This window comes from Myiozetetes cayanensis, unplaced genomic scaffold, assembly GCF_022539395.1.
Source record: "Myiozetetes cayanensis isolate MyiCay16 unplaced genomic scaffold, myiCay2020 scf3, whole genome shotgun sequence".
NCBI lineage: Eukaryota > Metazoa > Chordata > Aves > Passeriformes > Tyrannidae > Myiozetetes > Myiozetetes cayanensis.
In genome coordinates this window covers 13,713,955-13,739,742 of record NW_026087521.1, presented here as the reverse complement: position 1 = coordinate 13,739,742, position 25,788 = coordinate 13,713,955, and the positions used below count along the sequence as shown (strand labels likewise).

At 40.3% G+C, this 25,788-nt stretch overlaps 1 protein-coding gene across 2 annotated transcripts in view; it reads right to left on the bottom strand.

Moving 5' to 3' along the window:
* The window catches only part of PIK3CG (phosphatidylinositol-4,5-bisphosphate 3-kinase catalytic subunit gamma), a 34,685-nt gene extending 10,479 nt beyond the window's left edge, over window positions 1–24,206 (bottom strand). The window contains exons 1-10 of one of the 2 annotated variants that reach the window (XM_050324144.1): window positions 24,055–24,167; window positions 23,505–23,730; window positions 16,127–18,142; window positions 11,773–11,838; window positions 11,447–11,672; window positions 7,480–7,583; window positions 5,802–5,948; window positions 4,479–4,569; window positions 1,282–1,412; window positions 610–721 (exon numbers count right to left, since the gene is read on the bottom strand). In XM_050324144.1, the coding sequence (XP_050180101.1) occupies window positions 610–721; window positions 1,282–1,412; window positions 4,479–4,569; window positions 5,802–5,948; window positions 7,480–7,583; window positions 11,447–11,672; window positions 11,773–11,838; window positions 16,127–18,130 (2,881 nt within the window). In that variant the 5' untranslated portion in view covers window positions 18,131–18,142; window positions 23,505–23,730; window positions 24,055–24,167. Of the gene's footprint in view, window positions 1–609; window positions 722–1,281; window positions 1,413–4,478; window positions 4,570–5,801; window positions 5,949–7,479; window positions 7,584–11,446; window positions 11,673–11,772; window positions 11,839–16,126; window positions 18,143–23,504; window positions 23,731–24,054 lie in introns of both variants that reach the window. The other variant, XM_050324142.1, reaches the window with a different exon arrangement.
* Between the last annotated feature and the right edge of the window lie 1,582 nt (window positions 24,207–25,788).

Genomic DNA, 25,788 nt, shown 5'->3' with positions numbered 1-25,788 from the left:
CCTAGGTAAGTAAAATTAAGTATGAAACCACGTGCAGCTACAGAAGTAATTCCCAAAGTTCATAGTACAAAAAAATTGTGAGTTTCTTCAGAAGGATTGCAACTATCTCCCCAGACTTTAGTAGCAAAACCAATACACTCTATGTACACTTATTTCCAATGATTTTTTTACAATACATAATGCAATTACGTTCCTCAGAAGTGAAAACATCTGAATTCTGACATACAGTTCCACTGAACTCTGTCAGAACCACATCCATCAGCAGGTGAATAGCTGTCTGCTTTATGAAGTTTTTCTGGTGTTTAGATCTTAGATGTAGACACTAAAACCCACTGTTTTACATTAATCATTACAGTTTATATCAAACTGCTCCTTGAAAAATAATGTAATTATTAATGATAATATGATAATGATAATATCTAGAGCCTGTATGAAGGCCAACAGGGGTGACAATACAATTCAATGTCACAGGAGGACCTGAACAACATTGACAGAACTTGACTGTGTCTCTTCATTCACTGATAAATGCGTTATTTATTAAAATGAAAAATAAATTTAGTTAAGCATAGACAGTCCACACTTCTATGAAATTCTCACGAAACAACCCACCTGTTTCTGTAATCATGATGTTGTCATTGTGCCTGTCACCTATTCCAAGTACGAAGGTTGCCACACAGTATCCAGCACAAGAGTAAACAAATCTTTCCACAGCTGCCTGAAACTAAAAATAAATCTTAGGGTTGACAAATGCTTCAATGCTAGACACTAAATGCAGTAATTCTCAGAGTTATGTATCTTTCTGTTGACATGTATCTATCAGCAGTTAGACAAACTGTCTTATAAAATACACTACTGCACAGCAGCGATCACGATCACAGCCCTGCACTGCACTCCCTGTGCTGTGTGAGCAGACTCTATCCCTGAAAGCAGCATATAGCTGCTCACACATTCTGAGGAAGAAAAGCTGGCAGAAAGCTCTAGTTGGTCAGTGGACCTGCCCAAGCAAAGGAGTTGTGAATACCCAAAACTGTATCTAAATCCTCTAAAACCACACTTTCAGTGTTCTTAAATGTCCTTTCAGTCTTCTCCTCATGTATCACTTCTAACTTCCATTGACAAAAAAGTCATTCCAAAAGCATCACACACACCTGCAGCTGAGTGCAGGGAAAACAAATGGATTTTTCACATTTCCATAAGTAACAAACACAAACATAGGAGTTCTATGCTCCTAAATTAGTAGGGTGCATCTGAAAGTCCTACTTAAAAATTCAAAGAACTCACCTTCTCTTCAATCATACACCTCTCCTTGAGCCACTGGCTTAGTATCTCATCCTTAAATGCACCAGTGTTCCCAACTGTGCTCTGTTGAATTTTGGCAATTGTTGTAGCATCTTTCACAATTTCAATCATTCCTAGAGAAAGTAAGGAAGAAGTTAGAAGAAGTTATTGAATTTATATCAAAGCATATTAAAATATGCAAAATTTAAAGTTTAAACTGGGGTTTAAAATTGATACAGAACTTCATAGGTTGTGAGCAGAGATTCATTTCACAAGCAAAAACGGTTCTTGTTCATTTCCAGCTGAAACTGGCCAGAGCTTGTAAATAGCCTGGCATCCTAAAATCCTCCTCTTTAAAAATGGAAAGCATCACATGATGAGTGGGGACCCTCTGCATAAGGCTTTTTCCCAGGAGAGGAACTACTCCTGTCCTGAGCACCATTCACATTCTCCCCAGCTTCTCTCCAACTTCACAAACATGAGGAGCTGAAGACAAGCTTCAGTGTTGCAGCAGTCTGGGGATGGAAGTGTTGCCAGGGCAGTGGCAGAGGAACAGAGCTGGCCATCCTGCAGTAAATCCAATTTAAGCTTCAGTGTTCATATACACAGAAAAGTTCAGAAATACCAGTACACAGTGAGGTATGGCAATGGGATTGCTGGTGGAAAGCTCTGGCTTGTCAGGGTCCAGGGGTCCGTCCCAAAACTGAACAGACCCTCGCCAAGGCGAATTGGCACATCACAGTAAGGTGGTGCAGAAACAAGGCCTTGTACTGTCCGTGCCAACACGGCATGTGATGGAGGGGAAGTTAGAGGGAAACGCAGGACCAGAGGCCACAACACAACTCTACACTCCAGCCAAGGTTAGCAAATGCAGTCTGCTCTTGGACCGGGCATATGTGTATGGGGGGAGTCAGATTTTAGTTGAGCTTATTAGGTAATTGGAAATATTTTATTTTCCTCCTGTGGTTCAAGTTCAATGGTGTCTTCTAGCTTCAGCTCCAGCTCAGAGATGAGCAAGCAAAGAAAAATATCCCTTTCTCCTCAAAGTAATTTAAAGCAGTTTCTGACTTAGTTTCAGTTGGACTCTCTGAAACAGATAATTTTATTTCTATTCACAGACCTTTTTCCTTTTGCAATTACTGCATTACGTGCAAATTTTTCAGTCACAGAATAACAACGCAGTAATCTCCTCCTGCCTTCCACTCATGACTGAATGCCCCCTGGGGTTATTTCTTCTGTCTTGACAGTGGTTTGGATTTGTTTGTAATAAAATTATTGTGGAAACATGACCTCTGAAACCCACGGTCAAGACCACCAAATTAAAAAGCTCTGCATTTTGATCTGTGCTTGTCAAGGTGATGTTTTTCTCCCGGGAGTGAGCTCCAGATCATATTCCAGCTGTTGAAAAGGTTTTCCCTGCCTGTGCTCACAAATCTCCCTCTACCGGCCAACAGCTCCTTGATTCCGGGGGCGCAGAGCTGGCACAGGAGGCATTTTCTCTAACTAGGACAGAGGTTCTCAGCTGGGTGGCTTTCTGCTGGGAGGAAGTGCAGCAGTAAATGCAGTATGCAATGGGTTTCTGGGGATCTGTGGTACTAAAGCAGGTGACTTTTTAAGAACCAGCTTGAACTCCCCTGAAATTCATCAGGGATGCAGCACAGTAAGTAGTGATAATTGTCTCGCAGAGCTGGGAACATACAGACATGTCAAAGGGAGGGAGAAAAGGGTTTCTGTGTGTGACTTTTATTAGTGACACACAGAAAATTCCTCCTATAGAGCAGAAGTCTACTTGGCAGCAGCAGTGGAGAGGATGCATGTTTCCAAAATTGACATGCAGATGTCTTTAACAGACTGAGAAAGCCCTGCAAGGAAAGGGATGCCAGCCCCAGGTGTAAGACACCTGTTTCACCCTGTGCTCAGTGCAGAATAGGATACTGTCCTTGTGTCAATACACAGAAAACTGCCCACGTCCCATGGAAGTATTAGGAGGGAGGGAAGAAGAAGCTTGTAAGAAGACTGAGTGTGAATATTGTGAAAGAACATTTGCATGCCACTACTCTTTGGTTTTGTTCCAAACAAGCATAAGCTCTGTATCAAAGTATCCCACACTGGGTATTACTAATTTAGGCTGCAGGTATTCTCAGAAACCGAGCACGAGTGTTTATATGATTATCCATGCCCCTACTGTGGAGCTAAATGGATGCTAAATTCTTACATCTCTTCCATGCATATAGGAAAATAAAAATTTATTTCCTTAAAGAGACAAAGGAACGGGGAATCAACTAAGAATTTGTGAAAGAATAATTAAGTCTGTAGCTTGAATATGAGAATGCTGGGATCACTAGCAGAATTTCTCCTTCTTGCTCCATTTTTTCAATAAATTACATCATCTTAAGATGATTTTAAACAAAATCATACAAAGTCCTAAAAATCTCTCTAAAATATTAGGTTTATTTTAACACATCTAAAAGAGGAAAAAAAACCAATCCTCCTTATATTTAGATAGTATTTTGATTTCTAATGTTCCATTTCCTTTATTACTAAAATTCTATCAATATATATTATTCAATTGTAAAACATTAATATTAGCAGAAAGGAAACCCTCTTATGTCACACTACCAGGTATTTTATTAGTGCGTTTGGGTTTCCTGCATTGCTGAGATATGCTGAGATCTTATTTGCCAATGGGTTTTAGAGAGCAAGTGCATTACAGATGTATATTAAAAAGAGTTCTTCATGTTACTGGGATTTCTTACATGATTTCCCTCACTATGAATCCTGAAAAATAGATCATCACGTTGCTGCTTCTATGTAGTATAGAGTATGAAGCTTTAGGTCAGGAAAAGAATGTAGATGTTTTGCTCTTTTCTCTATTTCATTCTTATCAACACATTAAAACACATCTTGAGTAAGTCACTCACTTCCACCGCTGTTTCCTACTAACTACTGTTATTAAAGAGAAACTTGCAGCACCACCCAAGCAGTTGGACTTGCACAGGAGAGTCCAGCTAACCACAGTTAAGCTGGACATTCATCAGAAGGGCAGAAACCACTGACAAGATGCAAACAAAGGCTACTCACAGAAAATGTAATAAAGTTCTATTTATCTCAGGACCACAGTACATATTAGAATAGTTCTCCCATACACAGCTTCTGTAAATATGATATATTGAATTTCTAATCATAGTGTGATCACATACCTATTTTGTTCCCTGTAGAAATACAACCATACGGTAACAAACAGAGATCCAAGGATTCTGCTTCCCAAATGGATTCCATAATTCGAAGAATCTATTAAAAAAAAAAAAGTATATGCCAAGTTATTTCAAATTATTTGAATGTTACGTATTACTCATACAAATAACGCTATCTAGATTTCTGAGATGGGGCTGAACTTACAAGGTTATGGGACAAATTAAGAGACAAATACAGAAAGTGTGCAGCCACTCAAGATTATCAGTTACAGAACCAGGGTTTGTATTTCCTCATCTGTCCTGTGACTGGGCAATCTCTACCCTTTATAAAGTATTAATAAATACATTCTATAATTTCCACATATGTTGTGAGGTTGAATACATTAGCAAGTATGTCCATTTTTCCCTGTAAACATCCCCAAAAGTACTAACAAACCAGTTTTCATAACAATCACTGAAATATTACTACAGTAATGCTACCTATCAATTTCTTTTTCATGTAACTTCACCCACTGCATAAATAAATAATAAAAATGCTTCATCAGAAAAACAGGTCATCTTTCACTAAGTAAGATTCCATCTCTAGAACACCCAAATGTGATGTATGGCATATGGTAGGAAAAAACCAGGGTTACAGTATGTACTGAGCCTGGCTGGGATGAAGCTCATTTCAGAGCAGCTTGTACGGTGCTGAGGTTCAGGCTGGTGACCAAAGCAACGCTGGGAACACACTGATGTCCCAGCTATTGCTGAACAGTGTTGGCTGAGCATCAGTGCGGCCTGTTCCTCATCTGCCTCACTGTGACTACATCAGGGAGGGCACAAGAGGTTGGGAGGGGACACAGCCAGGCAGATGATCCAAACCAACCAAAGTAATACTCCATGCTCAGCAATACAAGAGAGAGGAAGAGGGTTATGTAGGTTAACCATCCCCTATGGAGGAACTGGCTGGATATTGGTCTACCCATGGGATGTGGTGAGTGACTGCTTTAGCATCACTTGTTTTGTTTTCTTTCTCTCTTCTTCCACTTCTCCTTTGCTTACTAAACAATTTTCAACTCAACCCACAAGTTTTCTCGCTTTTACTCTTCCTTTCCTATTTTCCCATCCCACTGGAGTTAATCCACAAAACAGTAACATAAGAAACTGTAGTACAAGAAACATCCAATGTCCATGTGAGCCTTGCCATACACAGTTTAAAAAACAAAAGACAACCTCATATTTCATATGAACAGTAAAGATAAGGTACATACACTTTTGAAAAGGAAACCCATGTTAAATATTTTAAAATATTCACATTATTCACCTTATATGTTTTAGCTATCTTACCTGTAAAATAAGCATGTCTTGACGGAGGTCATCTCCGTGTTTGAAGATTATGCCTATGGTTTCATTTGACAGAGCTGTTGGATCTGCACATTTAAACTCAAGCCAGAGGGGCTTCTTCTTAGATGCCATTACTTTACATTTCTCTATCTGTGAAAGACACATTTATTGCTTGCTAGCCATTGTACTACAACATCAACACAACTAACCTTTTTACACAGCAGCTACAGAATAGTTTAGCAACTTCCAATCAGTTATACCACAAAAAACACACTGAAAGTAAATGTAAGGAACAGTGTTCAATTGCCATAGAAAGCCTCACTGAACCTGCACAACTTTTAACCACTGCCCATAATAAAGGAAAAAGTGTATCTTGACTCTCCAAAACTGGATTTAGCATGTAAATCTGCTTCAGACAGATTTAAACCAGGAACAGAGAATCTGACAAAACTGGCAAATATGGACCCTCACAACAGCACTTCAACAGGTGCTTTGCAAAACCAGAACATAATCATTGTCCAATGCAATTTAGCACATCATCCACCCCTGTGACTTCTAGCAACTACATTCCATATTGCCTGACTCAATTCCCTTAGCAAATTGTTCAAATTCATGGAGAAAATGACATTTTTGAAACTAATTTAACATAATTGTTCACAAAATAAGAAAATTAATTCCCTAGTTTTATTACATTTTTAATCTTGATAAATTTAGCATTCCAATGACTGAAACTGCATTACTTCAAATGTTTTCTCCAGTAATTATGGCTACCACAACTGTAGTATGCAACACTTTTTATTCTGGAATTCCTGATTCACGGTTAAACATTTCTATGTACAATAAAGCCATCTAAAATAATAAAAAAAAAGCAACTGCACATTAGTGTTCGAGAGCTGACAGAGAGAGATGACACAGGAGACGAGTATTTTAGAATATTCACATTTCATAAACTGAAGTTCTGAGCCTGTAGTTTAAAGCAAAACAGTTTTTACCATCCTTGGTTTCAAAAAGGAAAGAAGTTTTCCAATCTTTGAACTTACTAGAAACACACTGATTTTGCTTCTAGTATTTTGTTTATATAGTACCTCAGCATTGCACAACTGGGAAGTGCTTAATTTTCTCAGCTTGAAGATAGACGAGCTTATAGCCTGTTTACCAAGGCACAGGTTTATTTAACAGAAACATGGCCATATCTAGACCTGATGATACCTAACATCCAAATGAATATCTGGCTGTTCAGCAATTCCTTAAGTTGGATGGTCCTTGGCTAAGAGAAAAATCAAGGGATTCTTTTCTTGTGGGGTCCTTGCTGCACATCAAGTGCCTCCAAGGATCTTCACTGTGCCTCTCTACCCACACCTCACATTGCATAGCAAATGCATGATCCAATTTCCTTTCACTACACATCCTGGCTTAAACTAATAGAAAAATTATAATTTCCATTTAATGATTAGAATTTCACGGGTTGTTGCATTTTTTGTAGCACATGGTGGCATATCATTACACTTAGAAAAATTGTAATAGCTCTGGGACCAAAAACTTACTGAGTCTATGAAATGTCATCATATTCACACTGAAATAAGACTTTCAGACATATTAGCAAGATTTTTTACCAAATGACAGATACTTGCAAATAGACTTTTTTTTGAAAAGGATTTTCAGAAACTCAGAATATACTTACCACTAGGGCTCCTGCTCTTAGCCCAGGATCATACGGAACTCTAAAACTTTCTGGAAGTTTGCTGCTCTGTAATTTTTCCAGCTTTTGCCTCAGTTGTGCAATAACTGCAATCACACAGTAAAAAACCACAATGAAATAAAAAGCTGGAAGGCAAAAAGCTTACAGGTAATCAAACTTGTTAAGCATCGTGATTTGGTTAAAAAGCTCTGCTTAGCTACTTTTTAAATTGCTTTCCTCATGGATCTCCTGATTTGAGGAATGGGGGAAGACTTTAACTTGCAGTATCAATGGTCAGGGCTGTTTCAGACACCTGAAGTCTTCAAGCACCACACAAGTCAGTGATTTCTCTGCAGTGTTAGAAGCACTGCATAGTGCTTGGTGTCCTTCTGAAAACTCAAGAGATTACATTAAAATGTCAGCTTTCATTAAAAAAAAAAAAACACCACAGTAGAACACACAAAAATACTTTGTCCTTATAATTGACAAGAAATGCAGAGAGACTCATGGCTTTTGAATTTTTAAGAGACAATACAGAGGTACTGAATTTCCTAACCTCTGAAACTGGTTTCATATTGCAGCCCTGTTAATCTCACATTCCAGTAAGAAGAAAATTTGCTGTATATTTATATGAACAAAAATTTTACTGTTCATATCTGAACTCAATCTTTTAATTCATAAAACTTCAAGCCTCTGAATCTTCAGCTCAGAACAGTACAGATCACACAACATATGACATACTTTGTTCATCTCAGCTAGCAGGTGTTAGCAGCATAGGCAATACACTGGTTATTACCCTGCATTAGGACAAAGACCTTAAAACTGTTCTAAAACAAATTGTAGCTACACAGCAGTAGCTAAACTACATACATACATGTTTGAGTAATTTTGGAGATAAAAATTAAAGAGCAAAAAAAACTTTACTGAGAAAACTAGACATGGACCTGGATACTTAAAACAGGATCATAATCATAGAATCATGGATTAGTTTGGGTTGGATGGGACCTTGAAAGGCCATCTAGTCCAGCTTCTCTGCAACAAGCAAGGACATCTTCAACGAAACTTGCTCAGAGCCCTGTCCAACCTGACCTTGAGTATTTCCAGGCATGGGACATCTCCACCTCCCTGGGCAACCTATTCCAGTGTTCCAACACCCTCATCATAAAAAATGTCTTCCCTATGCATAATCAAATCTACCCTGCTTTAGTTTAAAGCCATTAACCCTTGTCCTATTGCTGCAGGCCCTACTAAAACGTTTGTCTCCACCTTTTTTTATAAACTCCCTGTAAGTACTGGAAGGCTGCTGTAAAGTCTCCCCAGAGCCTTTTCTCTTTTCTCCCAGCCTTTCCTCATAGGAGAGATGCTCCAGCCCTCTGATCATTTTTGTGACCCTCCTCTGGACTCATTCCAGCAGGTCCATGTCTGTCCTGTCCTGAGGGACCCAGATCTGGACACAGTGATCCAGGTGGGGTGTCACAAGGGCAGAGAAGAGGGGTAGAATCACCTCCCTCAACCTGCTGCCCACACTGCTTTTGATGCAGCCCAGGATACTTTGGCTTTTTGGGCTGTGAGCACACACTGACAGAAAATGAAGACAGTTTAAAAGCTGCTATCAAATTAAGAAAGTGAAGCCAAAAGAATTAGCAAAGAACTCACAGAACACAAATGTTACACATAAACTACAGGGTTTTAGAAAAGAACTACCTAGCAGTGCCTGGTGACCAATTTCTTGTAAAAATAAATTTGACAGCAATACACAGGAGATACTAAGTAGACTTTATAATTAGACTCTTTTAAAAAAAAAAAACAAAACACCCAAACCCACAATAACACAAAATAAAACCAAAATCAAGCCAATTAACAAAAAACAAACAAACTAACTAACTAACAAAATCCCCTCCCCTCCAAAAAAACCCCACCTAGGTTGTAGTAACTTGGGTCATGAAATAGCTATCTAAACCAGAACTATAGATTTCCTAGAAAAATGTAGCTTTAGTTCAGTAAGTCTCCTCATTGTAATTAATATAATTTGAAAACTGTAGGCCAACCAATTGAAGCAAGCAAAGATAAGGAATTAACTGATTTTAAAACACATGTAAAGGCACTTGCTAAAACAATTTTCAAGTTGATCTGGTTTAAGAACAAGGTGCTATGCATTTTAAGAGATGAAACAGCTGCACAGACACATTTCTGGGAAACAAATTATCTAGCACAGTGGTGATGAAAGTAGATAATCCCATGAAACATGTATTATGATCTTAAGAATTTATTTATTTATTATTACTGCCTATGTTCAAATATAAGCAAAGAGATTACTTGAAAAGTTAAAGAAACAGTTTGACAGCATGATTGCTACTGGAATAGGATGGACCTAACAGGAAGGAATTCATCCTTAAAATCCATAAACACTGGAGGAAGAAACATATATATAAGAATTAGATTAGACTGCACGACAGAATGAAATGAAACAGAACAAAACATTCAGACTGAAAATATGAACAACGATGAACATAGAAATGACAGGGCAAAAAGGAAGCAATAACCTAAAGAATAAATTTTAGGATATACATTTTTTAAAAACATAAGAAGTAGAGGGTGCCTGTAGGGAAAATTATGTCCTCAATAATCTGAGAATAAATTACATTAGCTATAGCATTAGTAGGACACTCCACATTTTCAGGAAGACTTATTCAGTGAAAATGTCAATTATATAAGTCATCTTTCAATGTTCTGCTGTACATTACATACAAAAATTCTTTAACTTCAAATCCTGGTGGGTGTTAATGTGATTGCTTTCTCTTGAAACTTTTCTTCTTTGCCCACATATCCTTCAAGGATAATGTATTATGGAATCCACTGCTGTTATAGACATGTAATCTGCAAGGATATAAAGTTTCTTTCCAAAATATGGAATTCTGACTGAATAAATAGGTTATAGAGTATTTTAAGACAAATTTAGGAAGTTGTTTAGAAACAATGTTTTATATGGGCTTCAGTAAGCCCTTTAACTCACACTATAGGGTAACATAACAGATATTACATATTTTACTGAAGAATAAATGCATATTTCCTTCAATTTTCTTTTGAAACACCACCACAGCCACTTCTGCATAGCCAGAGTGGAAAGGCTCTCCAATCCAAGGAATTCCTGGTTGGAACATCCCAGGCTGAACACACAGGAAGAAGTGGTCTCTCTACAGTTTTTAGAGCTTTAATATTATCATATGTCTTCTCACACTTACCCCCATCACCAAGCAAGCAACAAGGATGATGACAGACAAGTTTTTAAGGAAGTTGGGAGAAAAAAAAAAAAAAAAAGGCAGGCAAAACCCAGAGGTAAACAGGCACTGCATAACCCTACTGTGGCTTCCAAAGCAGTGCTTACAAGAGCTGGAAATAACAATACCACATCCATGTCTCCCAGGACAAATGCTCCTCAAAGACATGCTCAGTAGATTCAGCCCTGATCCTCCACCAGCTTCTTTCACGGCATAGCAGAAGCTGTACTGGGCTCCTCCACCATCTTCTTGACAAGAGCCTTTTAGTGAGAGCTTAGGGTAAGGCCGTGTTTCTTGGCAAGTGTCACTCTTTATTTCCAGTTGATATTTGTGTCCTGGGTTGTTTCTTTCTTGGTATTGGTATTGGTGTTGGTATTCAGCTAAGGGTTACGTACAAGAACTTAGCTGTTTGCCATTTGCATGGTGTGAGGTTCAAGAAGATAAGCCAAACCATGGGAAAGCACTGGCTGTCTAGAACACTGATATTCTCCCTCTTCTGGAGTGGAATGAGCAAACTATTACTGGTTCAACCATTATTAGCTTACACACATTTTACAAGAAAATTACGCCCTTTGACAGTAATTTATCCACAAATTTTCTAAATAAACAGTACCATTTGCTGCCTAGTTTTTCATACCCAAAGAGAAAAAAACAGTAATATTACCAACAAAGAAATGCCTGTTAGCAAATACCTTGAGAAGTAACATCATACTTTTCTGCAGAAACTGATTTTATCTCCATTGTGACTTTGTGCAGCAATTCAATGACTTGAACCTGCTTCATGAAGTCATGCAGCATGGCCTTCCCACAGCCCCTGAGATAGGCCTCGAGGATGACAGCAAACCTCTGCTGGTAATGCATGGACTGGGCAATCTCGCTTCTCAAGAACCAAAACAAGAAGTGACCAATTCTTTTGTTCTGGAGGTGAAGAAAAATACTGCAATGAGCACACATTTCTTGGCAAAGGGTTTTACGCCAGCAACTTCAGTGTAACTTGGCTGTATTTTGAAGTACTTACCCTCAAACCACGTTTGAGCAGAAATCTGGCTAATGCGCTGTCATGATAAGGCTCAAATTTCACAGCCTGAGCAATAAAAACATAGAAGGCATCTTATGAACACATTTAAGATCCCAATGCACTTACACTTCACCACTGACATCTACAGAACACATTGCTGCAGTAGGAAATGTATAACAAAGCAGGTCTTTTTGAAGCTTCTCTGTGTCTCATTCAAGAAGCACTTTTTCTCTGCAATACGTTCTTTTCAGGTTTATTATTGATGTGACAAAGCAAGGCATGGAGTATCTAACCAGTGAGGTCAACCTGAGTACATGAAGAAAGGGGAACAAAACATCACTCCCAGGCTGTAGCAAAAGCTAGCAAGATCAGGAAACAGTCTGCAGTCTGACTGACACTGAGAATGCTTGAATTTATTACTGCCAGATGAAATAACATATTTGTAATCATTCTTCAATAAAAATATCAATAATAAAGTACTGGTTTTGGACAACATCTGCTACTTTGGGAGTAAGGCCCCAGGGTTCAGTGCTGCTTCTCCAGAAAGCATGGGATACGGGAGTGTCTTCTCAGGGCACCTATCTGGCCTTTAACCCCTAAATGAATCATAGAATCATAGAATCATAGAATCAACTGGGCGGGAAAAGACCTCCGAGATCATCAATTCCAACCCTTGATAACGGAATAAAGGCTTTGATACACATTCTGTACTAATGGAGTACAATTAAGAGGAAGACTTCACCAGAGGTTTATTTTTAATGACTCTGTGAGAACAGATGCATTTTTTCTCTTCCAAAAGCTGCTCCCCTCCACCCAAACCCACAGACATTTCCAAGCTACTGCCAAAAAGAGTGTGGAAAAAAAGTCACCAATTCTTTTCAAGTGTCAGCATTGGAACTTTTTTGCTGTTATTCTCTTCTTCAACCCAATAACCAAGTGAATTGGTCTTCCAGAAAACTATTGCACTTTCAGGTACTGGACTGTGCCAGGGAACTTCTCCACTTCAACTCATTTTTCCAGCAGCTTCTTTCCTGTTGCTTCAGGAACTCAAGTTTATAGGAGCTTTGTATTAAGATTAATGGTGGAAAAAAAGTATGCATGTATATCCCATGGCAAGAAAAAAGAAATAAGAAGCATACAATCTCTGAAACAGAGTCACAAAATCCTGTCATGGACTGAGGGGGTTGGTGAATGGCTTCAGGTACTGGAAACAGAGTGCCAGGAAGCAGCCTGTAGGGAGATTAAGGGAAAACAAAGGGATGTGCAGAGAGCTGGGTGCATGTAGTATGCTCAGCTTTCAGAAGCAACTAAGTATGCAAACCTCTAGCAGTAGTTATTCAACAGAATATAATGGCTCTTTCAAGATCGTTGCAGTTTGCAGCTTGCAAAGAAGCAACCAAGCCATCAGCAAAGGTCTGCTAAATTCATCAAACAAATTATAGTTTTATAAACTCTTAAAAGTGCTGTGGCACACAGTTGCTTTTTTATTAAAATATCAACATGATTTCCGAAAAGTAAATCTTCCTGTGGGTTTATTCAATAGGGAAAAAATCAAGTTTTTTCAGTCAACCTTCTAGAATGAACCAACTTAGAAAAAGGTCACAAAGACACGTTCTTTCCAGCTGCTGGCTAAGAGACAGACAAGAAAGTCAAGCACCAGACTTGCCTTTCTCCTATATCATAATCCTGCAAGAACTGTCTTGACTGTCTCTGCAGTACTGTTCTATTTCCCCAAACAACTTCATCTTATTTAGGAAAGATAATAAGAATTCACAACTATAAACTGATTTTATGATATATAGATGCTTTTACTTTGTGTATGACATTAGGAGGTATAAGGGGTTTTTAATAAAAATTAATTTTCACTGCAGTAAGGTGCCCAACAGCAATAACTATCACATAAATTCAAATGGATTTGCTTACAGTTCCAAGGAAGCCTATTAAACCCCTCATTCTGGTATACACTGTGCTTAATGTTCTCAGTGTATATCCTTGAAAAACAATTTAAGACTGAAATACAGCCAAACATCCAACATTGCTTCAAAACAAAGCCTCCTCATTAAAGTTGCAAATATATTTTCATAAAATAATATTAAAAATGTATTATGAGCATCCTTATCGAGCTGATGGTTTAGAAATAATTACTTTAAAAAGTCAAGCCCATTTTTCTTTTTTCCTCACAAAGTCAAACATCAGCTTTTGCACAGCAACAATAAAATCTAGCCACTAAAAGATGTCTGCTGGCCCTTCATCAGGTCCCTGCACATACCTTTGCCTTGTCAATTCAGCAGAAGAGCTTTAGCCACTGCCATATGCATGCACTGCAGTCATTGGTGTTCATCTTACAAAGGATTCTGTTGCATTTTAACTATCCTATCCATGTTCTATCAACTGTATAGAGAAGGACAGACCATTATAGGAAGATAAATAGGTTTATTTATAGTGTGGCTGCTTGTATTTGGGATAAACCTGGGGGGAAATAAAATGCTTGCTTGATTTCTAACTCTAAGGGGAGGTAAAATGGAGGTAAAAAGAGGGCAATAAGCCAGAGAGCTTTCATAAAGGCATGCATTTGAAAGGTGATGACCACTTGCAGAAGAGACATTTCAGATGTGTCCACTCAAGTAAAAGAACAGCTGACATCCATTCTCTGAAAAATGTAGATTTTTAAATACATTGTGGTACCAAAGCTTTGCTGCAGGATGCTGACAGCCTACATTCCACTGTTAGCTGAGAAACAAAGACAAGGAAAGCAGTAGAGAGGTGAAAGTTGGAATCTAGCATATTTTTTCCTTTTTAAGGATAGTAATCTTGTAATTTCTTACAACATCTCTTACTAAAAATGAGACAGCTAAGTTAAGCCACTATGATGTTATGTATTTTATTTAAGTGTTAGAGAGATTTATTCTTTTTAAAACTTACCAGATTTGTACTTCCTGAAAACAAACAATTTCAAAAACAAATGGAAAAAAACCCCCAGTATTTCCTCCATTCTCTCAGGCATTTGGATAGCAACCAATCACCATTCCAAACTCCTAATTTGGATACCAAAAAAAGTGAATAAAATTGCTGAGCCACATGTAGATAGCAAGAGCTCACAAGCCAAGCAGATATATATAGCAGCAACTACGTGGGAGGCCCAATGAGGTAACCGTAGCGACCCGTTTGGTTAATGTAGAAGTGCATAAATTCTGCCTAATCTGCAGACAAGCAAAGACAAGGCTAGAAAGGTTTTGTTTAAACACTACTGATGTGCAGCAAAATCTGAAATACTAACTTCCATTTTCCTGGGAACCCAGGTGTTCTCTGAAACCACAGAAATTGAAAGCCCCATCCTGCAGCTTCCCCAGCCGTAGCCGTTCCATTTCTATTTTCTTTTGAATTTTGAATTTTGAATGCCAACTTTATCCTCTGACTCTCTGAAAGAAGTATTTCCCGCTCTGAGGGACGACAGCCTTTCCACGCAAACCAGAGCCCTGCCAGGTGCAGAAAGCCTGTGGAGTGGCGTGGCTGCAGGGGCCACGCTCACCAGGAAGAACACAGGGTTACAGCTCCCATCAGCCACCAGAGGAGACTTTGCTGCTGCCCAGTGACAGCACCATGTTCAGAAAAAGCAACCAAACCAATTTTCATGTATAACTGATATAAACCTTCCCAATGTTTCATCTGGCAGATCCCCATACAAAGTGCTTCAAATCGATACAGAAGTGATTCACTGCCATTAAACCCACAATTTCTCACCCAAGTTCCCTGAATGCCTTAATCTTATTATGTCGTCCTAGCAACTCTTTAGTTACTTTCAAAAAATTTTTTGGAAGCTTCTACATAAATTTGGTCCCCTTAACACTACAAGACTGAAGTCTGCAACATACTATGTAACTACACTGGTGTTCTCGACCTAAAACTCAACCCCAGGATTTTTCTTCAGGCCTTGCCCACATCAACCTACCCCTACTTTCTTTCTGTCTACACTCTTCTGATAAAGTCAGTTAACAACTCTTCAGTGCTGTGTGATTCAGACCTGATATGAACAGGATTAAACACAGCACAGCTAGGATTTACTCCCACCACAGCTGTGCTGGCATTTACAATTTTCAGAAAAACTTACTACTGTAAACACAAGATGCAAATTGTAAGACACAAGGCAATGTTAACACAGAAACAATGACACAAGCAAAACACAAAAAGTAGAAAAGTGTGGTTTTGTGTTAACCTGGTTACTACCACTGCTTTGACTAAACACTGAAGACTTCAAACCTAGGGATTACTAATAAGATCTACTAAAATGAGAATGGTGATGGGGTAATGCAAAAATTCCTGCAAGGCAGAGCTCAAGAATGCAAATACACCTTACCTGCACAAGCTGTAAAAGATAATGAAGAACATCATCATCTTCTAAACTTTCCAGTTTTTGAACTGCCATTGCTCGGACATTTTCATCTGAAAAGTTACAGTCCAGAAGTTGCATCGTGAGTCCAACATCTAAAGTGCTCTGATCCCAAACTTCTTTTTTAGCTAGCAACTGGTATGTTTTGGCCACTATTTCTTGTTGTCCCCATTTCACAGAGCTAAGCAGCTTAGGATATGCCTTGGGGTGCTTTATGCTTTCATATCTAAAGTGCCACAACAGTTCTTTGTCCTCGGGAGAAAGTGGATTAAGTGGGTCAGTTGCTATGATCTCTTCAAGTTGTTTGCGAAGCTGATTGGGCATTTCAGCTCGGGTCCTGTCCCCTTGGGGATCTGATGCTATCCTGTGCTTGGGCAAGGCAATTGGGTGACAATATTTGTCCAGCACAATAGAGATAGCCATTGAGTTTTCTTTATCTGGGTTAGTTGCTGATGTGAGTTTGTCTGCATTGATACTTCCTTGTTCTTCCCCCTTGCCTGGAATTTTCCACATGTGGAGGACATACTCCCCACTTCGTAGCAAGAAACGGTGATCGATCAACAGAAGATTTACATAATAGAGAAGCTGGGTTTTGCATTTTGTATCCGAGTTGGAGGATTCATGTGACTGAAGGTTTGTCTTCGTGGAGGGACCCTGTGCTTTGCCACAGTATATCTGAAGATTCAGAAGAGCTCCTTTAGGCAAATCCTTGATTTTGATATCAAACTCCAACCAAATATTCCACAGAACCTCCTCAGTAAAAGGCTTTGATGAAGTTCTTCTCTGTGAAAGGAGCTGCTGTCCATGTTGAATGTTAGCTTCCACAAACACAGTAAGATCAGTATTTCTTGGTAACACTGGGATATCAATGCCAATTATTTTCACCCTAAATTTCCTATTACAATCCCACAATGAGATAGTGAAGACTCTCTCGTGGTCTTTTCCATCTATTGTCAGCTGTTCATGATACCCTGTAACTCCTGTACAGTCATCCACCAAGGGCCATTCTTCCTTCTGAACCTCATCCTCACTTGGGTTAGGGGGATTGTCTAGGACAAGGTGTATTTCTTCCCCATTCTTAAGGCACTGTCTTATCCAATGAAAGTCTTTGATTGGTGTCTCTCCAATAATGTACTCATCTCTGCCACAAACCCTGAGAACAAAATCCAGCTCACTATGATCTTCAGGAATGTCCATCAAAGATTTTTTCTTTGCCATTTTTGTGAAAAAGCTGTGAAGAATCATATCTGGAGTGTCATCTATTGACACTTTAATTTTTTGACTAGTTGTTCCTCTATGTATGATTATGAAAATATTATTATTAGTGATCTTTTTAAATAAATATTCTGGGAGTGGCTTAGATGTAGTCCATGGGTGCATTGCATACAATTTAGGATCTCTGCAGGCTACCTCTATCATTCGTGGAGTGACTAATCTGCGACGGGTAAACTCTAGCTCATCATCATGCATGTTGCTTACATCAGTGACATCATAACCAATCAAATCGTTAAGCTGCCGCTGAAATTCCTGAACTTCTTCCGATGGTTTTTGTTTCTGGACAACATAGATCTTGCCTACCTTTTTCTGTAACACTTTCCAGTACAGTATGCAGTCCAGTGTCTGCAATACTTGATGTTTATCATAAATTTCATACCACTGCCCTTTCTTCTGATACTGCAGGACAAACTGATCCGGGGTGAACGCATGGTAGAAGTCTGTGGTTTGACTCATCTCTATTGCACGCATCCAAATCTGTGCCTTCATTTGCTCAACCGTACAGTTGCCAGCTATTTCAAGTAACATCATTTCTGGTACTTTAGTATGTTTATTGCTTGTAGGTAAAATGAACTCAATAGATATCAGTTCCATTGAAGAAAAACTACTGGATGTACAATGAGGTTTCATTCTTCTTCTCCTTCGTTTGTTTTCCTCTCTCATAACAACAGGCTGTTCATGATCCCCCAGCTCCATGCCAGAAGAAATCTAGCAAAACATAAAAATTCTTGATTACTTTTTCATTTACACTTATCTTTACTCTAATTTTTTAAGTCTTGCTAATTAAGATCATAGGCCAGTCAGAATCCTGCCATGTATACACTTTTCATATTTCTGCTTCCCCATAATTTCTAGTCACAAATACTTGATTTACATGGATCAACTCAGATGTAGTCTATTCAATACCAAATATAAATTAAAAACCCCCAAACCAACCCTACAGTGATTAAATCATTAATGGAGCTTTTAGACATCCTTCCCATATTTAACTGAGGATAAGCAATCTGAGTGTACACCCTCCACATTGATTTGTTCTTGCTTCTGTTTGATCTAACACTGATTCTTCTCCTGCCTCATCTGTTTTGATGATGCTGATTTAACACAAGTGGATTTACATAGAAATCAAAAGACACACTCCTGTGTATGAGCAGAATACAATCCCACTGAGCTCCAGGAATGGTAGAAAGTAACAAAAAAAGAGCAATATTTGCAGACTAAGACAGACATGAGCTTTTTCCCAGTTTCCTCTGCCTCTTTTAACTGATGAGGAATCAGGACTTCCACCTAAAAACAGCTCTTAGGATTCAAAAGTCAGAAACTATTTCTGAAGACAGGTATTTAACATGCATCTAAATTCAAGGCTAGTGTCCTTACATGTGCTTCTTTTGAATAACTCAATTCACCAGACCAATAACATCCATCCATTTTCAAAGTATGCACTTTCAATATGAACTAATAGTTTACTACAGAAGAAAAGTCTCCCAAGCTGACGGCAATTTATTACCCTATACATCAAATTACACCTAAACCACCGGTGAAACAATATCAGACATAAGTAGTCTACCTTATCAGCATTCAGTAAACAAAATATATTCTTGCTCTCAGTCAATCTCCATTGAACAATATTAAAGTGGAAATTATTCACCAAGAGCCTGGAAAGCGGAAGGCAGTGCTGATTGAGCACACTCGCACAAGCCAAACTGCCATAGCATAGTGAAGTTCCTTTCCAAACAACACTTTCTACAAGGAAGATCTGTCTCTAACTGCTGGAGAAAAGTAAAATCAGTGTAATGATTCCTTAGCAGATAACAAAACAAGCAGATACAAATGTAAAAGTTTAAACTGAAGCAACACAGCATGTTAACTAAAATTCTTTTTCAAGTTCCGGAAAGCAGTGACTGTGGTCATACCACATCTATAATTGACAAAGTAGAAGGAAATATTACCTGCTTATAAAACAAAGGCTGAATTGCCGAAGACGACTCATTTGTTTAATTTTTGAAGTTCCTATTTTTTTAAAGGAAGATCATTCACACAAAAAGTTTCTTTGTTTAAGCTGTTCTGCTTTTCTTGCTTGCCCTCATATCCAGATGCAAAGGAAGTGCTGCACTTACCAGGAAGGAAGTTTTAACCAAGTCGATTATACATATGATTGCTCATTTTAAAAGAAGTCAGAATGCTTTTCCTGTTATAACAGTAAAAATACACCAACAGTACACCAATTTAACATACACACATAGAAGACATGCTTAAGAAGTCTTTTAAAAATAGCAAAGAATAATCTTGGAAATAAATTTAATGAATTCATATAAAATATTTAAAACTAATACATTTTTGAGAGATTACTATAAAAGAGTTAAATACCAATACTAGATAAAAGACAACTACATCTGCAATGTTTCATTACTTTTATTTTCACGGTGACAGCTGTTTCAGGTTATCAATCAACTTAAATTCACTAGATTTTTAAGCCAGTCTCTGTACAGGCATCACATGGATATTGTATCTGCCAAGGACCTTACATGGTAACCTCAGCAGTAGAACTGCTGGGCAATCTTATCCCTAGTATTTTTAACTCATTCATTTATGATTACAAACATAGTGCAATCTACTAGAAATGATGACTTATGACTCAGGAAGAAAATAAACCATATACTTCCAACTCTAAATTCTTGTGGTTAACTACAACCTGAACAGCTGTTCCTTTACTAAAAAAAACGCTCACAGAAAAAAATATTTGGGAAAACATGTTCAAAACAGAAAGAAAAGACAGAAAAAACTCTAATTGTATCCTTTTTCCTTATGACTCTTCCAGTGAAATACTGACCCTTTTGAAGAGCAACAAGCAGTACACATCCTACAGTGGTACATATCCTACAAAAATTATGGCTCTTGAGAAGAAAGAAAAACATATGAAACAGCTGAAAGGTCTTTTAACAACAATGAAATGGTGGTGCCTTTTTCTTTAACATATTCACACTTCCTATTCGTAAGACATTTTTTATTAAAAAGTGAAAAATAACCCTCCCTCTGTATTGGTGAAAAGTCTGACAGCCTCTTACCTGTCTCCAATGAGCCATTCTCAACCTCAGAAAAATGCCCTCCCCCATACACACAGTTCTTCTTTCTCAGAGCATCATTCTGCTTGGCAACCAAGACTGATTTCTTTTTAGAGGATATTTTTCTCAAAAAGTGAGTTTGGGGGAAACACACTTTGTCCTAGCTCCTTCTATCTTTTAAAGTCAGTATTTGAATTTTCTCATGGCAGTGGCGAAGTTACCCTGAACATTTTGTTGCTGACATGAAATCTACTCATCTTGGCCAAGACACCTCCAACACTCATCCTCCACCCATGTGCAGCCTGTCAGCATTCATCAGCCACAGTCTCTGTGGCATCTCAGCACTACACACTGCTTTCCTCTCTCACATTGTATAATTTTTAAAATGCAATGTAGTCACGTATTTTTCTTCATTTAAACATAAGCAACTGGCATCAAGGGTTTTTTCATGCCAACAGGCTGCGTAGATTTTTTGCAAATAGCCCTTGTTCTAAAGTAATTATTCTGCCCCTACATAAGTAAATCTGGACTCATTTCCGTTTCATTAGGTTCTGCAAATCTAAGAAAGCTTCCAGATTTAAAATGTCCTCAGCTTGCTGCTGTGTGCTACACACCCAAGGATTAATTTTTCAAACACATATACAACAAATAGTCCATCTTCTGCTAAGCTCTTCTAGCACTACTCCACTGATCAAGACCATCAAGACAATCAAAGGCAGCATCTCTACCTTATGCAGCAGAGAGCTACGCTGCACAGTGCACAACAAATGCAGTTGTTTCACGCTCTCATCCACTTACAAAGGCAGGTAGTGCAACACAGTGAAAGGTTCAGATATTCCTCCCCAAATTGCATCAGGATGCAACACAAAATGCGTGGCACTTCTGCAGCTGCCCTGCCTATACAAGGCTGTATTTTCTCCGAATTCATTTGCGCTGTGACCTGTCATGTCTAGTCCAGCCCAATCCAATCGCCATCTCCAGTTGTGCTCTGATCCATTTCCATCAGCTTCAGAAGGCAATTCTTGGAGAGACGATTGTCTCTTATCCATCTCTGCAGTGATAGACACAAAAGTGTCCCCATCCTTAACGTGACACCTAACTATATCCATTTTCTGCTAATCTATGTGTTGGCAAAACCATACTGCCTCACGCATAAGCGTCATAAAACTTTGATGTTAAATCATTTAAAATGAGTTCCTAAAACCTTTGTCATGCCTAAGTTTTACCTTGAGTATTGACATTTCCTTATGTCTACTGCAACAGCAAAAATCACTTTTTTATTTCTAATTCTAATGAGCCTCATCAACCCTGAATATCCCTGAATTAAGAGAACTGTCCTACCACTGGTGCACAAATCCTGATGGGGTGCAATGGAGCACAAGGAGGGGGGTCTGTAGAAGGTAACCAAGGCAAGTAAACAGTCTTGCCTTTGCCTCTAATTTGTTCCTATCTCTTCACCCAAGTCAGCAATCTGACCATAACAAGAACAACAAAAAATTTGGTTAATTTTCAGCTGGATCAGATCCTTTATCTGACTCATCACTTGCAGAAGTGGTAGGGCAGTGAGAGAAGAGAAGGGAAAGGAATGGAGCCAGCATAGTTGAGATTGAAACATGATTCACAGCAGAATTAGGAGATAAATTAATGAGTAAACGTGTTAAATGATTTGAAAACACTGGCTAAAAGGCGCTTTGAAAAGACAATGCAGTATTATGATGAATTGCTTCATATATTCAGCTAGAAAAAATTTAGGACAGCTGTCAGTCTTCACTGCTCTGTTAGGACTGCATTAAAGTTCTGCTGGTTACTATTATACTTATTCTACATTAGCTCCTGCTTCTGGTTTAATCCGTCATGTGGAAACCTTATTTTAAAATTATTCTTTTCACTTTAGTGTGAACTCCTTCCCAGTCAACTTAACCTGCAAGAAAATAAGCACATTCTACCAGAGTAAGAATTACCTTGTGCATACATTATGCCAATATAATAATCACAGAATCAACTAGGTTGGAAAAGACCCCTGAGATCATCGAGTCCAAGCTTTGATTCAACACCATTTCATCTAGTAGACCATGGCACTAGGTGCCATATCCAGTCTCTTCACAAACACCTCCAGGGTTTTTATGTTCACAGTTTTAGACAAAGTTAACTTAAAAGATAAGTTTAAAAAAAAAAAACCAACCAAAACTACCATGACATGACCCAAAACTTTCCAAGCACTATACTACATCTACTTGCCTGCACTATCCTGCAGCAGGATACAGCACCTACTGGTGATCCAGTGCTGAACACTGCAGGTAAGATACAGCACTAACACGTTAAGGACGAACACAACAACAAAACCACTTTGCTCCGTTTGACAGATCCTCTAGCAATTCCTAGCTCTCACGGGAATCAAATCAGTGCAGGTTCCCATTTGCAAGTAAACTTCACAGGTAATGCAGTCACATTCCACATCAAAAAGTATACAAATCAGCAGATACAGCTTGGTCGGGAGGTTGTTACTCAATCAGACTGCTATTACAGCTGTAGCACTTTCAGGCTCCCCCTGCCTTCACTACAGACCTTTGCATATTTTGGTTTCTACATGAGTTATCTATTTGGGGCCGATTCTGGAACAAAGAGTAACTTCTGTCCGGCTCAGAAAATTTAGGTAAGAATTTCAGCCAATGTCTAGTTAAGTGCCGTTACACAAGCCATGGACAATCTACCTTCAAAGCAACACTTCACGTGGAATTTGGAAACACGGAGATGGCAGCTATGGTTCCTGCTGGGACAGGCTCGCCATTTGGACACTGCCTGTCCTGCCAGTCTGTGCCCAACGCTGACTCCCAACGCCGTGATCTGAGCGACACCAGCAACCAGCTCCCGAATGCCCTCAGCTATTATTTCAGACGATTTGTAGCGCGGTGAGGTTTTATGGTCTGTATGTACCAGACAGACACAAGAGGCTACTATTTGCTGGATGAGGAAACACAGTTATTTACTGTTTAAAAGCGGAGTTGACTCACAGATCGTAGGACCCGAGGGAACTGCTGCCACACTATCTAGTGTGATCCTTCGCTTCGCATTGTTTCACTCAGCGTTCCAACAGCTTCCTCGGCGAGTTTTCCATCAAACTCCGTAACTCCAGTTTGGGCCATGACGTGAGGCGGGACCGAGGCCGCGCGGGGCCGGGCAGCTCGGGGCTCAGCGGCGCCGGGGACAGCGGGGCGACCCCGGCCAGCCGCACACGCCCTGCGGGAAGAGGCCCCAGGCTCGGGAACGGCGGGATGGAGCCGGGGCTGCCTCCCTTCCTCCCTTCCTCCCCCGGCCCACCGCCCGAGCCCCGAGATGGCGGCCGGCGCCGCCCGCAGCGCCCGCCGGAGGACGAACCTCGCCGCGCCCGGACCCCCAGGGCCGCCGGGGCCGGGGGCGCCCTACGGCGGGCGCGGGGCCGGGGCGGGTCCGCCCGTGGCCGCCGCGGGGAGCGGAGCGGCACAGCCACCTGCGAGCCCCGGCCTCGGGCAGGGCCGGCCTGGGGCGGGGTCCGCCGCGACCCCCCGGCACGGAGCTACTCACCGCAGCGGCGGCCCCGGCCCCGGCCCGGGCTCCGGACAGGTGTTCGCCTTAGCAGGAAGCGGCGCGGGCCGGGGACCGGCGGGGAGGCTCCATGGCCGGCGGGAGAGGCAGCTCCGGAGCCGCCGCCAATCACACGCCGGGCAAAGAGGGAACCGGCTGTGGGGCCTCCCCGCCCCGCCCGGCCCCGCCGCGGCCCTGGGGCACCCGGCCTTGGCCCCGGCCCCCGGCGCGGCCGCATCAGCCGGAGTGCGGAGAGACCCGCCGGCGGGGTGGGAGCACCACAGCCGCGGTGTGGCTTTACTCGTCAGCATAAGTCATGCAGGATGTGTCCTGGTGTCAGTACAGGCAGCAAACCCCCCTGGGAGCAGCTTCCTGAGGTATTCCTTGCCCAGGGCCCCGCAGCCAGCATGCCCACGGCACTCCCGCAGTGCCCCCCGTCTGCCCGGGGTGCGGGCAGCTCCTTCAGGGCAAGGGCAAATCAGTTTGTCTAAGCTTCCCTTCTCCTTTGGAATGATTTTCATACTGTCTGATTCAACGGCTTCTGCAGGTTAAGCATCTTGCTTATTTTTTAAAAAAAAACTACTTTTTTTGTTTCGAAGTTGCTGTGTTACTGTTTTTCTACTATTTTCCCATCTCCAGACTGGGCAGTCCTGGATCTCTCTTTTTAGGTCATGTTCCTTAGACTTCCTGTGATTCCTGTAGCTCGCCTCCAGGTTCTTGCCAAATGGGCCACATTGTTTTTGGAAAGCACTGCCCAGAACTGGACCTAGTAGTATTCCAGCTAAGGCCTTGCCAAGACTGCCCACAGCAGGAGGATTAATTCATCAGCCTGAGGGTGCCAGGGCTCCAAATGCAGCTCAGGAATAACCATTCGCATCCAATTCAAACAAACAAACAACTCCCCCTCACCACTCTTTCCCCACCCTAGCTGCTGTCTGTTTGGCTCTGAATATGGAGCTGAGCATTTCTGTCTCTGCAGCTCTTTTTTGGAGTGAACAGAAAACTTTCCATGATTATGTTGAGATTTTCTTTGACCCAGATCATGCAGTGAGTGTCACAGATGAACCCTGCATGGCACAGAGTGCACACACTCGCCCTGAAAGCCATGTTGACATAAGGTCACATCTTCAGGGAGTACTGCACAAGACCACAGGTAGCCACAAAGACTATTATTAACTGCCACAGAAAGAAAGTATCAGAAGGAAATAACTGGTATGCTATACATACCGATGCTATTATAAAAAACCAGATAATTGTTGTTATAGCATGGATGGATTCTTTCAACTTAAAAAATCATTTGTATGACATTAAGAATCATAGTACCAGCCTGAAGCAGCAAGTATTTGAGGAACTACTGTATAAACATGGAGTTTCTAAATGAACATATGTTACACTGAACTGTGGCTATAAGGAATCATAACTGTGCTGGCCTCAGGTTCCTCAAGTTTTTACAAAGATGAAAGCAAATCAAAAGCCTTTTACAACTATCATGGGATGTGTGTGCAGCACAGGGGAAACACAGTGAAGATTCACTTCATGCCTGGTTTTGCCTGGTTCAGTGGGTAATATCTGTCAAAGAAGTTCAGCTTTGCACAGCATGTGTATTACTGAATGCTTTAAAAGACATCTGAAAGCCTTATCAAAATAGGAAGTCTTTTTTTTTGTTGTTGTTGGCTGGATCCCCAGATGGATCGCTCCAGGAACACAAGTGTAGCCAGTTTGGAAATTAATCCT